General features: G+C 41.5%; 2 protein-coding genes across 3 annotated transcripts in view; one reads left to right on the top strand and one right to left on the bottom strand.

Moving 5' to 3' along the window:
• Window positions 1-1,384, bottom strand: part of LOC129855637 (cytosolic phospholipase A2-like) — a 52,587-nt gene extending 51,203 nt beyond the window's left edge. Inside the window, exon 1 of one of the 2 annotated variants that reach the window (XM_055923506.1) lies at window positions 981-1,384. The gene's annotated coding sequence lies outside the window, so the exon portion shown is untranslated. The remainder of the gene's footprint in view (window positions 1-980) is intronic. The other variant, XM_055923507.1, reaches the window with a different exon arrangement.
• Window positions 1,385-5,792: 4,408 nt separating this feature from the next.
• On the top strand, window positions 5,793-14,653 carry LOC129855636 (prostaglandin G/H synthase 2-like). Its single transcript, XM_055923505.1, has 10 exons — window positions 5,793-5,982; window positions 6,326-6,442; window positions 6,544-6,687; window positions 6,954-7,097; window positions 7,466-7,647; window positions 9,871-9,954; window positions 10,064-10,310; window positions 12,197-12,483; window positions 12,760-12,907; window positions 13,713-14,653. Exons 1-10 carry the CDS (start codon window positions 5,919-5,921, stop codon window positions 14,123-14,125), a joined length of 1,830 nt encoding a protein of 609 aa, XP_055779480.1. The 5' UTR covers window positions 5,793-5,918; the 3' UTR covers window positions 14,126-14,653.
• Window positions 14,654-16,580: the final 1,927 nt, after the last annotated feature.

Raw genomic sequence — 16,580 nt, 5'->3', positions numbered from 1 at the left:
ACACATCGAATTGCAACGTGGTGCACGGATTTGCATCTTTGTGCACGGGTTTGTTTACATGAAATTATAATTTGCCTGGAAAAAAAACCCAGGGCCTATGATTTCTTAACCAGGCCCTGTCCAGAGCATTCAAGCAATGCATTCCGCCAAGACTTGTTTACAATCTAGTCCGGTTGCGGTCACAACTAGACCTCGTTTCAAATTTATCAAGAAATAGTAGTATTTGTATGCCTAGCAATCAACCAATGTACTATGTTTAAAACACACTGTTACACGTCTCATTCCCAAATGCCAGCTACAATAAACCCCGTATGACGAACGACATGTGAACGAGATGCTTGTAGAATCATGACTCTTTAGAGTTTTCAGTTCATCGTTCACGGGTAGAGGTACTGCATGCTCTGGGCATTACAGACACAAATGAACGAAATGAGTCGAAAGATTTGTTCTTTTGACTGAACGAGTCGAAAAGATCCGAGACAGTAAAAAGAGCCTAACTTCTCATCACTAGTAGCCTAATCATCGCTAGTCATGTTAGCCGAATCTGCTAGATTGGAATCATCCGGATAAGGTTGTTGTGTATAATCAATCCCAGATAGATCAGACATCACTATTTGCCAAATATCTTCAGTGGTTGATCATTTTATGAATCGAATAAATGTCATTCAAAGGAGAGTGTATCATTCCTTGCCGATTTGTAGAAAATTAACAAAATAAAGTTAAGGTATTTCAAGTTATGATCGAATTGGCTAACAATGGAATTAAATCGTGGTCTAATAAGGCACATATATTATCTTTGACTTGCCAATTCCATAAAGATCATGAAGTCAATACAATTGAAACACCACTGCGCACAGCAATATTGCAAAGGGCAACGTGTCAAACTGGTTAAATAGGCTGTGTCCTACATAATAGGCCTAATGTGTTTGTATTGTAACAAACATGCAACATAGAGGAATGCCAGTTATTTTCCCACTTACCTTGAGAACAGTATCAGCTCATAAATCCTGGAAAATATGTCATCCTATGCAGACGTATGTATACGAGGAGCAGGAGGTGCTAAAATAACACCGACTCAAGAAAAACGTACTCACCCCTGTAGCGCAACTCAACTTCCAGCTTTAATAATTTAGGAAGTCAGAACTTTTGGGGGGACAAATCGAAACCTGAAATGTGGCGCATGGGTCGTATTAGAGAAATTGTTGTAGGCTAGCCTAACGTTACTTATCTAACCACAAATGCGTCCCATGGGAGTAGGCGAAATAAAATTGCAGAGTAACCCCGATAGAGAAGTAACCTGCAGATATTTTAATTCCTTTGGTAACCTTGGTACGCTACATGCGTAGGTACGCAATCATTTCCAAAAGTGCGCCCCTGCTTCCATCTTGATTCCACCAGCAGCAAAAATGACGACGTTACTCTGTATGGTAATAAAGAAACCTTCAAACTAAAAGCCTGCATTTAGAAATGTTGATGACTTCACTCAGCATGAGTGAAGGATGCTTTGTTGCGAAATAGGAAGCCGATTCTAGATTTAATGTTGGATTGGAGATGCTTGATGTGAGTCTGGAAGGAGAGTTTACAGTCTAACCAGACACCTAGGTATTTGTAGTTGTCCACGGGCGGGCAGGTGCAGGCAGCGATCGGTTGAAGAGCATGCATTTAGTTTTACTTGCATTTAAGAGCAGTTGGAGGCCACGGAAGGAGAGTTGTATGGCATTGAAGCTTATCTGGAGGTTTGTTAACACAGTGTCCAAAGGGCCAGAAGTATACAGAATGGTGTCGTCTGAGTAGAGGTGGATCAGAGAATCACCAGCAGCAAGAGCGACATCATTGATGTATACAGAGAAGAGAGGCGGTCTGAGAATTGAACCCTGTGGCACCCCCATAGAGACTGCCAGAGGTCCGGACAACAGGCCCTCCGATTTGATACACTGAACTCTATCAGAAAAGTAGTTGGTGAACCAGGCGAGGCAATCAGTTGAGAAACCAAGGCTGTTGAGTCTGCCGATAAGAATGTGGTGATTGACAGAGTCTAAAGTCTTGGCCAGGTCGATGAAGATGGCTGCACAGTATTGTCTCTCATCGATGGGGGTTATGATATCGTTTAGGACCTTGAGCGTGGCTGAGGTGCACCCATGACCAGCTCTGAAACCAGATTGCACAGCGGAGAATGTACAGTGGGATTCGAAATGGTTGGTGATCTGTTTGTTAACTTGGCTTTCAAAGACTTAGAAAGGCAGGGTAGGATAGATATAGGTCTGTAGTAGTTTGGGTCTAGAGTGTCTCCCCTTTGAAGAGGGGGATGACCGCGGCAGCTTTCCAATCTTTGGGAATCTCAGACGTTACGAAAGAGAGGTTGAACAGGCTAGTAATAGGTTGTTGCAACAATTTCTGCAGATAATTTTAGAAAGAGAGGGTCCAGATTGTCTAGCCCGGCTGATTTGTATGGGTCCAGATTTTGCAGCTCTTTCAGAATATCAGCTATCTGGATTCGGGTGAGGGAGAAATGGGGGAGTCTTGGGCAGGTAGCCAGGTGGAAACCATGGCCTGCCGTAGAAAAATGCTTATTGAAATTCTCATTGTGGATTTATCGGTGGTGACAGTGTTTCCTAGCCTCAGTGCAGTGGGCAGCTAGGAGGAGGTTCTCTTATTCTCCATGGACTTTACAGTGTCCCAGAACTTTTTTGAGTTTCTGCTACAGGATGCACATTTCTGCTTGAAAAAGCTAGCCTTAGCTTTCCTAACTGCCTGTGTATATTGGTTCCTAACTTCCCTGAAAAGTTGCATATCACAGGGGCTATTTGATGCTAATGCAGAACGCCACAGGATGTTTTTGTGCTGGTCAAGGGCAATCAGGTCTGGAGAGAACCAAGGGCTATATCTGTTCCTGGTCCTACATTTTTTGAATGGGGCATGCTTATTTATGATGGTGAGGAAGGCACTTTTAAAGAACAACCAGGCATCCTCTACTGACGGGATGAGGTCAATATCCTTCCAGGATACCCGGGCCAGGTCGATAAGAAAGGCCTGCTCGCTGAAGTGTTATAGGGAGCGTTTGACAGTGAAGAGGGGTGGTCATTTGACCGCAGACCCATTACGGATGCAGGTATGGAGGCAGTGATCGCGCTTAGATTGTAGGATGGCCAGGGTGTTAAGCATGTCCCAGTTTAGGCCACCTAGCAGCATGAGCTCTGAAGATAGATGGGGGGCAATCAGTTCACATATGGTGTCCAGAGCACAGCTGGGGGCAGAGGCAGAGGCACATTTTGTGAGTGTCTTTTATAGGGCAAGGCAGCGCTAACCAACATCTCCAATCTTGTCTCATTGATTGGACTCCAGGTTTGCTGACTCCAATTAGCTTTTGGAAAAGTCATTAGCCTAGGGGTTCACATACTTTTCCCAACCTACACTGTGAATGTTAAATGAAAAATACAATAATTTGTGTGTTATTAGTTTAAGCGCACAATGTTTGTCTATTGTTGTGACTTAGATGAAGATCAGATCAAATTTGATTACCAATTTATGCAGAAATCCAGATAATTCCAAAGGGTTCACATACTTTTCCTTCCCAATATAGATTCCAAAGACCGTACTAAGTACTTCCAACCCCACTTTTACCTCAGCACAAACTAAGAAAATGAGTCGAAATATTTATGCTTTTGACTGAACGAGTTGAAAAGATCCGAGACAGTAAAAAGAGCCTAACTTCTCATCACTAGTAGCCTACTCATCGCTAGGCTAGTCATGTTAGCCGAATCTGCTAGATTGGAATCATCCGGTTAAGGATGCTGCGCATAATCAATTCCAGAAAGATCAGACATCACTATTTGCCAAATATCTTCAGTGGTTGATCATTTTATGAATCGCATAAAGGTCATTCAAAGGAGGGTTTATCATTCCTTGCTGAGTTGTAGAAAATGTAAGATATTTCAAGTTATGATCGAATTGGCTAACAATGGAATTAAATAGTGGTCTAATAAGGCAAATATATTATCTTTGACTTGCCAAATCCATAAAGATCAGGAAGTCAATACACTTAACACACCACTGCGCACAGCAATCTCGCAAGGGCAGCATGTCAAATTGGTTAAATAGGCCGTGTCCTACATAGTAGGCCTAATGTGTTTGTATTGTAACAAACATGCAACATAGAGGAATGCCAGTTATTTTCCCACTTAACTTCAGCTCATAAATCCTAGAACATATGTAATCATATGCAGAAGTATGGTTCCACTGTGTAAGATGAGCAGGAGGTGCTAAACGCGGTCTCTCAAAACCTATGCACCTCTGTAGCGCAATTCAACTTCTAGCTTTGATAATGTAGGAAGTCAGAACTTTTGGGGGGACAAATCAAAACCTGAAATGTGGCGCATGGGTTGTATTAGAGATATTGCTATAGGCTAGCCTACCTATCTGACCTCAAAGGCGTCCCATGAGAGTCAGTGATGTAAAAATACTTGAAAGTACTACTTAAGTAGTTTTTTGGGGTATCTGTACTTTACATTACCTTTTATATTTTTGACAACTTTATACTTCACTACATTCCTAAAGTAAACAATGTACTTTTTTTCTCCTGACACCCAAAAGGACTCGTTACATTTTGAATGCTTAGCAGGACAGGAAAATGGTCTAATTCACACAATTATCAAGAGTACATCGCTGGTCATCCCTACTGCCTCTGATCTTGCGCACTCACTAAATACATGCTTTGTTTGTAAATTATGTCTGAGTGTTGCAGCATGCCCCTGGCTATGGACCAATATATATTTTATATAGCCTACAATTAATTGCATTGCTGTGAATGGAGTGGGTGGACTAAGGAGTCACCAGTACTCTGTATTACACCAGTTGCCCAGCACAAGAGACTAGATGTAAATTCTTAGACTCCAATAATTCCTATAACATATATTTTGTATGTTATTAAAAGTGTATTATGTTAAATACACAATAGCGTTCAACGTACCAGTATTTGTGTAAGCTTTCAAATAAATGCTGGTACAAACAATAAAATATTACAATTAATATTACATCAAATTATCTAAGTATTTTTTCCAAGGTGTGATTAAAAACAGTCAATATTCCCAAAGTTGAGTGTCTTTGGAGGGGGACTTTTATTTTGGAGGAAATATTTACGCTAGCATGATTTGCTGCTGCTAGGAGAACGTTAATCCATTTCCCATTATGCTCTATGATTGGTGTGCGTAAAATGCCTCCACTCGAGGGCGCGCAAAAACTAGCTTGAATCTTGATTCCCAGAATGAACATTTGCGAGATTTTGTGGAGAGGCTGGCTGGTGGTCTGAAAATACTGAGGTGGATTTTTTTAAACATTTAAATGTCACCTATTTGTGGCCTATAATACAAGCTATGAATTACATTTCCCCCAAGCACCCATACCAAATAGGATTTTAAAAGTCTGGCAATGTAATATAATACACGTTCAATGTGGACATTATTCGTTGACCAGTACTATTAAATTGATTGAGATTCAGTCATTATCAAGTAAGATTAACATTAGCAACATAATATGGATTTGTTAAATGAATTAATAGCAAATTCAACAGTCACATTACTGTAATATCTATAGCCTATCCTATATCTTCTTGAAACCTGAATAACATTAAAAAAGAGTGTGTTTCCTATAGCTTAATTAATATTCGCTAGACTGAGATGGCTCATTATGATCAAAGTCATCATCACAAATATTTCCACTGGTCAGTCCATTTGAATCTATTGATAAGCATAACGCTTCAATGGGTCGACGACACCACTTGGTGAGCGAATAATTGAGGTTGTCACGCTCAAGCCCACACCCAGTAGGCCTACTACAAAACGTGTCCTCGCTGCAGACAGCTTCATTCGCAACCTTGAACTGGAGAGAAAAACAGAGGCGCGCTATCGGTAAAAGGCATTGGAATGAACAGAAGCATATCGGCGCTTTTATTTCTGTCTCTAGGCATTATATTTGTCTGCGAAGGAGGTAAAAACATGACGGGAGAGTAATTGTGAAGCGTTGGTGCTGTCTAAATGTGTTTGTTTCGTTTGCAATGTGTTACCAAAAATGTTTCTAAACATTTTATTCACTCTTTTTATTTTTTTATTTGAGTTAATCTAATTCATTTTCTATCAGCTATCGGACATTATGAGCGTTTATTTAGGGCTATATAAATTGATAGCCTTTGCTATATTTGGATATACAGCCAATCTGTGAATTATTTGATATGTGGGCCAATATGTACATCGAAACAATCAGATAATAACATGTTTATGTGATCATCATTTATTACACTTAGTCTAACTTAACCAAAAATGTTTTTATGCAGGCAACCCTTGCTGCTCACAGCCATGCCAGAACCGTGGCGTGTGTACGGCCATGGGCGCCGACGACTATGAGTGCGATTGCACACGCACGGGATTTTATGGCCACAACTGCACACAACGTAAGTTGTATCCTATATAAACAAATCAACATTTTTTAAAAAATCCTTTATTTTTTCCTCCCTAGACACCTTATTAATATGCTTTTATCTTGATTTAACAGCTACATTATTCACGTGGATTAAAGTGTCTCTGAAGCCAACCCCGAACACAGTGCATTACCTCCTCACCCACTACAAGGGGCTCTGGAACATCATCAACAGCGTATCATTCCTCAGGGATGCTATCATGAGATATGTTCTGACATGTGAGTTGAGTTCAATAGCATCGTACAGTAGTCTTGATGAGGTTTCCTCTCTTGCCATTTGATCAATTTGTAAGTCGCTCTGGATAAGAGCGTCTGCTAAATGACTTAAATATAAATGTAAATCATGTCAAAAAACGATTGATGTGAAGTTTTGCTTAGTCAAAACTAGGCCATTCAAAAAGTAGGGCTACCAATACAATAACATACAAAGTCACCACAGTTTATTTTGAATTCATGTTCATGAATTGTGCTCTCTCTGTCTACAGCTCGCTCTCATCTGATTGACAGCCCCCCGACTTTCAATACAGACTATGATTATAAAAGCTGGGAAGCCTACTCAAATCTCTCCTACTACACACGCACGCTCCCTCCTCTGCCCAAGGATTGCCCAACTCCTATGGGAGTCGTAGGTAAGCAAGCTCTTTCTCTCGCTCTCTCTATCCAAACCTGTTCTCTCAGATTTTTGAACGATGCCTCACCTCCATAGCTTCATTACATCATGCACATGTCTGACAGTCCCTGTAGAGTAGAGCTGGCTGCTTGCCTGAGGTTTACTGTGAGGGAAAATCATACTCACTGAGCCACACCAAAATGTGTGTGGCATTCCCATGCATGCTTTTGGTTTGGTGGACATAGGATCAGGTTATTCTATTGTATTGGCAATATATTTCAGTTAATGATAAAAACAAGCACCATCTCCTGTATATCTTATAAAACTACAACATTTAAAAAAGCAAACCTCTAAATTAAACCAATCTCTCTGCTTTCCTCCATCCAGGTAAGAAGGAGCTGCCTAATGCTGAGATGCTGGCAAAGAAGCTCCTGATCAGGAGGAAGTTTATCCCAGACCCTCAGGGCTCCAGTCTGATGTTTGCCTTCTTTGCCCAACACTTCACCCACCAGTTCTTCAAATCCGACCAGAAGATGGGGCCGGCCTTCACTAAAGCCAAGGGCCACGGGGTGAGTACCAACACTGGACAGCACCAGCACAATAACAGCACTGAACATTACAACATGGTTTTGCCCAGGGATCAAATGACAGGGGGGCTAGTTGGGTCTTGGCAACCCTGGTCTCACCTTAGAGATTGCGTTAGCGGAAGGAAGACATCTCTTATGTATGTAGGTCTACGTACAGTACATTCGGAAAGTATTCAGACCCCTTGACTTTTTCCACATTTTGTTACATTACAGCGTTATTATAAAATCTATTACATTATTTATTTTTCTCATCAATCTACACACAATACCCCATAATAACAAAGCAAAAACAGCTTTTTATAAATGTTTGAAAATGTATTAAAAATAAAAAAACAGATACCTTATTCAGATAGGAGACTTTCTATGAGACTCGAAATTGAGCTCAGGTGCGTCCTGTTTCCATTGATCATCTTTGAGATGTTTCTACAACTTTATTGGAGTCCACCTGTGGTAAATTTAAATTGATTGGACATGATTTGGAAAGGCACACACCTGTGAATATAAGGTCCAACAGTTGACAGTAAATGTCAGAGCAAAAACCTAGCCATGAGGTCAAAGGAATTGTCCGTAGAGCTCTGAGTCAGGATTTTGTCATGGCAAAGATCGAGGGAAGGGTACCATTTCTGCAGCATTGAAGGTCCCCAAGAACACAATGGCCTCCATCATTCTTAAATGGAAAAAGTTTGGAACCACCAAGACTCTTCCTAGAGCTGGTCGCCCAACCAAACTGAGAAATCGGGAGAGAAGGGCATTGGTCAAGGAGATAACCAAGAACCTGATGATCACTCTGGCAGAGCTCCAGAGTTTCTCTATGGAGATGGGAGAACCTTCCAGAAGGACCACAATCTCTGCAGCACTCCACCAATCAGGCCTTTATGGTAAAATGGCCAGACGAAAGCCACTCCTCAGTAAAAGGCACATGACAGCCCGCTTGGAGATGGCCAAAAGTTGTAGACTCCCTATGTCTGTATGCTATGTCTTGTTCTATGTTGCTATTGTCTATATTGTAACTTTTTTTAATAACCTGCCCAGGGACTGCGGTTGAAAATTAGCCGGCTGGCTAAAACCGGCACTTTTACTGAAACGTTGATTAATGTGCACTGTCCCTGTAAAAATAAAATAAACTCAAACTAAACTCAAAAGGCACCTAAAGGACTCAGACCATGAGAACCAAGATTCTCTAGTCTGATGAAAACAAGATGGAACTCTTTGGCCTTAATGCCAAGCGTCACGTCTGGAGGAAACCTAGCACCAGCCATACGGTGAAGCATGGTTGTGGCAGCTTCATGTTGTAGGGATGTTTTTCAACGGCAGGGACTGTGAGGCTAGTCAGGATCGAGGGAAAGATGAAGTACAGAGGACCTTGATGAAAACCTGCTCAGGACCTCAGACTGGGGTGAATGTTCACCTTCCAACAGGACAATGACCCTAAGCATACAGCCAAGACAATGCAGGAGTGGCTTCGGAGCAAGTCTCTGAATGTCCTTGAGTGGCTCAGCTAAAGCCAGGACTTGAATCCAATCGAACATCTCTGGAGAGACCTGGAAATAGTTGTGCAGCGACACTCCCCATCCAACCTGACAGAGCTTGAGAGGATTTGTAGAGAAGAATGGGAGAAACTCCCCAAATACAGGTGTGCCAAGTTTGTAGCGCCACACACAAGAAGACTCGAGGCTATAATCGCTGCCAAAGGTGCTTCACCAAAGTACTGAGTAAAGGGTCTGAATACTTATGTAAACGTGATATTTCAATTTTTTATTTTTTATTAATTTGCAAACAGTTTTTGCTTTGTCATTATGGGGTATCGTGTGTAGATTGAGGGAATAATTATTTGTAAATACATTTTAGAAGGCTAACGTAACAAAATGTGAAAAGTCAAGGGGTCTGAATACTTTCCGAATACACTGTAGGATCTTAAATTGATCACCCTGTTGCAGGAGAGCTTTCCTGCAATGTAGGAAATGTAAACCTTGTAGTGTATGAGGTTTAAAAAAGCTTCTGAAGTTTGTAATTTCCATTTTGAAAACTCAGACTTTATTTTCCCTTACATTTTTAGTATCAACCCTTACAAAAGGGTTCATTCATTATAATCCACATAATAATTAACTTTTCCTGTTGCTGCAGGATTATTTTCCAGCTGTAGAAAACTTGTTCAAATTAAGATCCTACATCAGTATATGACTCACTTCAATGCTTGATTTCCAGGTGGACCTGGGTCACATTTACGGTGATAACCTTGAGAGGCAACACAAACTGCGGCTCTTCAAGGATGGCAAGCTGAAGTTTCAGGTACTGGACAGATCTTGTCAACTATAAATAACCTTGAACATCACTGAACAGATTCTGTTTGTCATATGCCCAGCTGACTGTCTCTTCTCTCACCTTTTACTCTCTATAGGTGTTGGAGGGTGAGGTGTACCCACCTACAGTGAAGGAGGTAGGGGCGGATATGCACTACCCTCCCCATGTCCCTGAGTCTCACCGCTTCGCTGTGGGCCATGAGGCATTCGGCCTGGTGCCTGGTCTTATGATGTATGCTACCATCTGGCTGAGAGAACACAACCGAGTCTGTGATGTCCTGAAGGAGGTACATCCGGACTGGGATGATGATAGGCTCTTCCAGACATCTCGCCTCATTCTCATTGGTAAGGAGTCTAAGCGAGCCGTATGTGAAGAGAGATGTATAGGACTTGCTGCTCATTATCACAAGGAAGCCATGTGGTCAGATCCTGCAGATCTTACATAGTATCTGAAATGACATTGTCTATTATAGCTTGTGCCGATCAAATATTGCATTTACTTGCAAACAGCTATTATATTCTATAATATTGTATGCAGACCCAATATTCTACAAAATTCTATCCAGACCCAAAATTCTATTGTATTCGACCTAATGAAACAGTGTGAACCCATATTTACAGCAGTGCTCATTGTTTTCACTTCCTCTCCATTGTCTTCTCTTTTTTCATGAAGTCCTTGATAGTAAATCAAATCAAACTTTATTTGTCACATGCGCCGAATACAAAAAGTGTAGACTTTACCGTGAAAAGCTTACTTACATTAACCAACAGTGCAGTTCAAGAAGAACAAAATATTTACCAAGTACACTAAAATAAAAAGTAACACAATAACGAGGCTATATACAGGGGGCGAAGTGACTATGCATAAGTAACAAACAAACAGCGAGTAGCAGCAGTGTACAAAAGGGAGGGGTGTCAATTTTATGAATTGTTCAGCAGTCTTATGGCTTGGGGTTAGAAGCTGTGGAGCCTTTTGGTCCTAGACATGGCGCTCCAGTACCGCTTGCCGTGCGGTAACAGAGAAAACAGTCTATAACTTGGGTGACTGGAGTCTCTGACAATTTTATGGGCTTTCCTCTGACACCGCCTATTATATAGGTCCTGGATGGCTGGAAGCTTGGCCCCAGTGATGTACTGGACCGTTCGCACTACCCGCTGTATTGCCTTACGGTCAGATGCCGAGCAGTTGCCATACCAGGCAGTGATGCAACCGGTCAGGATGCTCTCGATGGTGCAGCTGTAGAACCTTTTGAGGATCTGAGGACCCATGCCAAATCTTTTCAGTCTCTTGAGGTGAAAAGATTTTGTCGTGCCCTCCTCACGGCTGTCTCGGTATGTTTGGACCATGATAGTTCGTTGATGATGTGGACACCAAGGAACTTGAATCTCTCGACCCACTCCACTACAGCCCCATCAATGTTAATGGGGGCCTGTTAGGCTCGCCTTTTCCTGTAGTCCACGATCAGCTACTTTGTCTTGCTCACATTGAGGGAGAGGTTGTTGTCCTGGCACCACACTGCCAGTTCTCTGACCTCCCTATAGGCCGTCTCATCGTTGTCGGTGATCAGGCCTACCACTGTTGTGTCGTTAGCAAACTTAATGAGGACGTTGGAGTCGTGTTTGGCCACGCAGTCGTGGGTGAACAGGGAATACAGGAGGCAACTAAGTACACACCCCTGATGGGCCCCAGTGTTAAGGATCAGCGTGGCAGATGTGTTGTTGCCTACTCTTACCACCTGGGGGCGGCCCGTCAGGAAGTCCAGGATCCAGTTGCAGAGGGAGGTGTTTAGTCCCAGAGTCCCTAGCTTAGTGATGATCTTCGTGGGTACTATGGTGTTGAACGCTGAGCTGTAGTCAATGAACAGCATTGGAGTGCGATTGAGTGAGCAAGGCACTTAACCCTAATTGCTCCTGTAAGTCGCTCTGGATAAGAGCTCTGCTAAATGACTAAAATGTCAAATGTGTTAATGTCAGTTAACAAAAGTTGTCGATCAGTCACTGTGTAAATACGCCTAATATGACAGCAGTTAAATGGCGCCATGTAAATTGGGGTTCAAAACAACACTTGAGAGTTGATATTATGTCAAAATTGACTTTATGGAGATTTTTAATAACTTCCCTCTTGTTAAAGGGATTTTGTTCCAGTGGGACAACCTGAAGTAAAGAGTAAATGCATGCATATATAAAGAAACAACAAAGATTAGAACTAATTGCCCCTCTCCTTGCTGTAGGTGAGACCATCAAAATTGTGATCGAGGACTACGTGCAGCACCTGAGCGGCTACCACTTCAAGCTGAAGTTCGACCCAGAGCTTCTCTTCAAAGAGCGTTTCCAGTATCAGAACCGCATCGCATCAGAGTTCAACACCCTGTACCACTGGCACCCACTGATGCCCGACGCCTTCCACATCCAGGAGCAGGTCTACTCCTACCCACAGTTTGTCTTCAACACCTCTGTGGTCACCACACATGGAATCACCAACCTGGTGGAGTCCTTCACCAAGCAGATTGCTGGAAGGGTAAGAGGCTCTTTTTTTGTGTGGGATTTAGGTTGTACACTGTGGGCTCTGGGTGGCTGCTTAAGGTGTGGTTCAGAATTAGGAATGTAAATGGGGCCTGGTGAACCATGGTTGAAATGTGGGTGAATGGTAATGTTGCATGTTATTATGTGAGTTTTCAACAGACTTTATATATTTTTTCTTTAGTGCTTACCCTGAGGGAATGTCAGTCATTCAAAATGAGCAGAAACTCATTGTTGTTTAAGGCTGGTCGACTTACATCTTGTTCCTCCTTAGGTTGCTGGAGGTCGTAATGTCCCCCCTGCAGTGCTAATGGTGGCTCTGAAGTCCATAGAGAACAGCAGACAGATGCGCTACCAGTCCCTTAACGCCTACAGGAAACGCTTCTCCATGACGCCATACATCTCCTTCGAAGACCTCACAGGTGAGAACCACCATTAGCATCACAGCTATTACATAAACACTTATCATCCTAAGCATTGGGATTGAGTATATAGTAATAAGATTGCAATATAGTGATCGTTTAGCAGTAGAAGGTGTGACATCCTGTGGTATACTGCTTTCAATTAAGGCATGTAAAGGGATGGATGGAAGATCATTAAAATAGTAATAAACTAGCCTGGGCAGATGGAGCGTGCTGCTGTAAGTTATATTGGAGTAATACTGAGCTCATTTTAAGGGCTACAGCAAAGGAAAACAGATGTGCACTTTAGTTAAAGATAGTGTAAGCAGTTAGTGATGGCAGAGAGCCGGGTGTAAACAGGCAGAGGGGCGTCTGGGAGGTCGACAAGCTCTACACTGCCTCACACAGGCCTACTGCATTCCTCTCGGAAAGAAGAAGCTTTTCTTTAATGACAGTGTGTGTGTGAAAAAGAATGTGTGAAAAAGAGTGAGAGACAGAGAGAGTAAGAGTGAAAGAGAAAGATGTTGAATGAGTTTGACCTACTTTCCATGTGTATTGTATGGAAACTCAATCTCTAAATGCTTATGAAACAGCTCTCAAACTTGTATCGTTTTCACTGACACTTGTTCTGTGGACAAAACACAGATGGCAAGACACGAGGTCAGATGTAGATACATTACATCAGTGTGTCGTCATCATAACGTCCACATCAGTCTAGTCAAACTGAGATTAGCCAGGTTGAGTAGAGTACCTAACATAATCCTTTCTCCCAGAAGCCAGACTGAGTAATGTAAAATGTCCCCCTCTCTCTGTGTGTGTTTCTCAGGGGATAAGGAGATGGCTGCAGAGCTGGAGGAGATGTATGGGCATGTGGATGCTGTGGAGCTCTACCCAGGCCTGCTGGTGGAGAAGCCAAGAACCAATGCCATCTTTGGGGAGACCATGGTGGAGATGGGCGCCCCCTACTCCTTGAAAGGCCTGATGGGAAACCCCATTTGTTCGCCAGAGTACTGGAAGCCCAGCACCTTCGGTGGGAGCATCGGCTTTAACATCATCAACACAGCGTCCCTACAGAGTCTGGTGTGCAGCAACATCAAGGGCCCCTGCCCTTTGGCATCCTTTCATGTGCCCGACGTAAAAGACAATGGATCCAATGTCATTAATTCCAGTACGGTACATTCGGGAAGTAACGATCGCAACCCCACAGTACTTCTAAGAGAAAGGACCACTGAGCTCTAAGACAATTAAGCATTTAAATGTATAAGCATTTCATGTATTTATTTATGTTAATATTTATTTAATTTATTGTATTCTGGAAGTGTTATTGAGAAATGTTGTTGAGAACATTTTTTGTAATGTCTCATTGTTTTGACATGACTTTTGTAAGTTTAAAGAAAACCAATCCTTACGTTTGGCTTATTTTTATTCTAAGAGCTAATTTAATGTATTATGTAATTTTATTGACCTCAGAAATAGCACTAGCAATATTGTGTTTGTTTGTCATTTTACTTTGTTTAACAACTGATACTTGAATTCAACACGTTTGGTTGACAACATGACTCTAACATTCCTTCTTAGCTGCATGTTACAATGTTACATTCCACCTAACTTACAGCTGCTTCTCCACTTATCGTGCAAGGGAAAAGATAGCTAGGTATGTAAAGTCCATTGTACTGTGATACTGTAACCCTTAAAGTATTTTCTTTGTGTATTTTTATTCTTGAGCTGACTCCTTATTGTTCAAATAAAACACTGTCTATAATGAAATACATGACTCCATCTTTTCACATTTGCTAAGTGACACTGCAGCAGAGATTGCTATTCAGTCCTGCATCACTGTGATATCCTTATTCTCAATTCATGTATTTTTGTTTAACCTGTTTGGGCTGCAGGGGCAGTATTGAGTAGCCAGATAAAAGGTGCCCATTTCAAACGGCCTCGTACTCAATTCTTGCTCGTACAATATGCATATTATTATTACTATTGGATAGAAAACACTCTAGTTTCTAAAACCGTTTGAATTATATCTGTGAGTGAAACAGAACTCATTCTGCAGCAAAATTCCTGACAGGAAGTGGAAAGTCTGAAATTGAGGCTCTGTTCCAGGGGCTGCCTATTAAAGCCCTTGTTATTTATTAGTTTAGATGCACTTAATACGTCTTCCACTAGATGTCGACAAGGAGTGAGAAGAAATGGACTGTAACTTGATCTGGACTCGAATTACAGCTCATGGAATGACGTGTACTCCATTTCCTGTTTTCTGGAAGGCGCGAAGAGAGACATGGATTTGCCTTCTGTTTAGCTGTCGTTCTAGGCGACTACTATCTCCGGCTTTGATTTCATTTGATACATGTGACCATATCATCGTAAAGTATGTTTTTTCAATATAGTTTAATCAGATTAGTGAACATTTTTCAGGAGTTTTGCCGTGTTCCGTTCTCTGACTTTGTTGACGATGGAGCGATTCGTGCCACTTGGCTAGTACGCTTGCTAAATCGAGAGGGAAAGTGGCCGTTCTAAATCCAAACAACGACTGTTCTGGACAAAGGACCCCTTGTCCAACATTCTGATGAAAGATCACCAAAAGTAAGAAACATTTTATGATGCTATTTCATATATCTGTCGTGCATGTGAACTAGTCGTCGGCGCCCAACATTTGGGTACTCAGCTATACCGAAGCTGGATGTCGTAATGAAGTCATTTTTTAGAATTCTAACACGGCGATTTCATTAAGAACTAATGGATCTATCATTTCCTATACAACATGCATTTTTTAGTTATGTTTATGAATAGCTATTTGGTCAGAATATGTGTGTCATAAAAAGTGTCAGAAAAATATCAAAACGTTGTGGGACAAAATAGCTACGTTAGCAGAATGTATAACCACTGATTTTAGCTCTAAATATGCACATTTCCGAACAAAACATAAGTGTATGTATAACCTGATGTTATAGGACTGTCATCTGATGAAGAATATCAAGGTTAGTCAAAAATTATATATCTTTTACTGGTTTGTTACGATCGCTAACCTTTTGCTACTGGGAAATGGCATGTGTTTCTGGCTATTGTGGTAAGCTAATATAACGCTATATTGTGTTTTCGCTGTAAAACACTTAAGAAATCGGAAATATTGGCTGGAATCACAAGATGCCTGTCTTTCATTTGCTGTAAACTATGTATTTTTCAGAAATGTTTTATGATGAGTAATTAGGTATTTGACGTTGGTGTCTGTAATTATTATGGCTGCTTTCGGTGCAATTTCTGATTGTAGCTGCAATGTAAACTATGATTTATGCCTGAAATATGCACATTTTTCGAACAAAACATAGATTTATTGTATAACATGTTATAAGACTGTCATCTGATGAAGTTGTTTGTTGGTTAGTTTGGTTGGTTCTTGGTTAGTTAGGTTGGCTTTGTGCATGCTACCTGTGCTGTGAAAAATGTCTGTCCTTCGCTGTAAAACATTTAAAAAATCGGACATGTTGGCTGGATTTACAAGATGTGTACCTTTTATTTGCTGTATTGGACTTGTTAATGTGTGAAAGTTAAATATTAAAAAAATATATCTTTTGAATTTTGCGCCCTGCACTTGAAGTGGCTGTTGTCATAAGTGTACCGGCACCGCCCTGCAGCCATAAGAAGTCAATTAAGAGGGCACTTTGTGCGAAGATAAAAATGAAGTTAGAGGTTC

Source organism: Salvelinus fontinalis, chromosome 5, assembly GCF_029448725.1.
Source record: "Salvelinus fontinalis isolate EN_2023a chromosome 5, ASM2944872v1, whole genome shotgun sequence".
Taxonomy (NCBI): domain Eukaryota; kingdom Metazoa; phylum Chordata; class Actinopteri; order Salmoniformes; family Salmonidae; genus Salvelinus; species Salvelinus fontinalis.
This window is presented reverse-complemented; position numbering and strand designations above follow the sequence as displayed.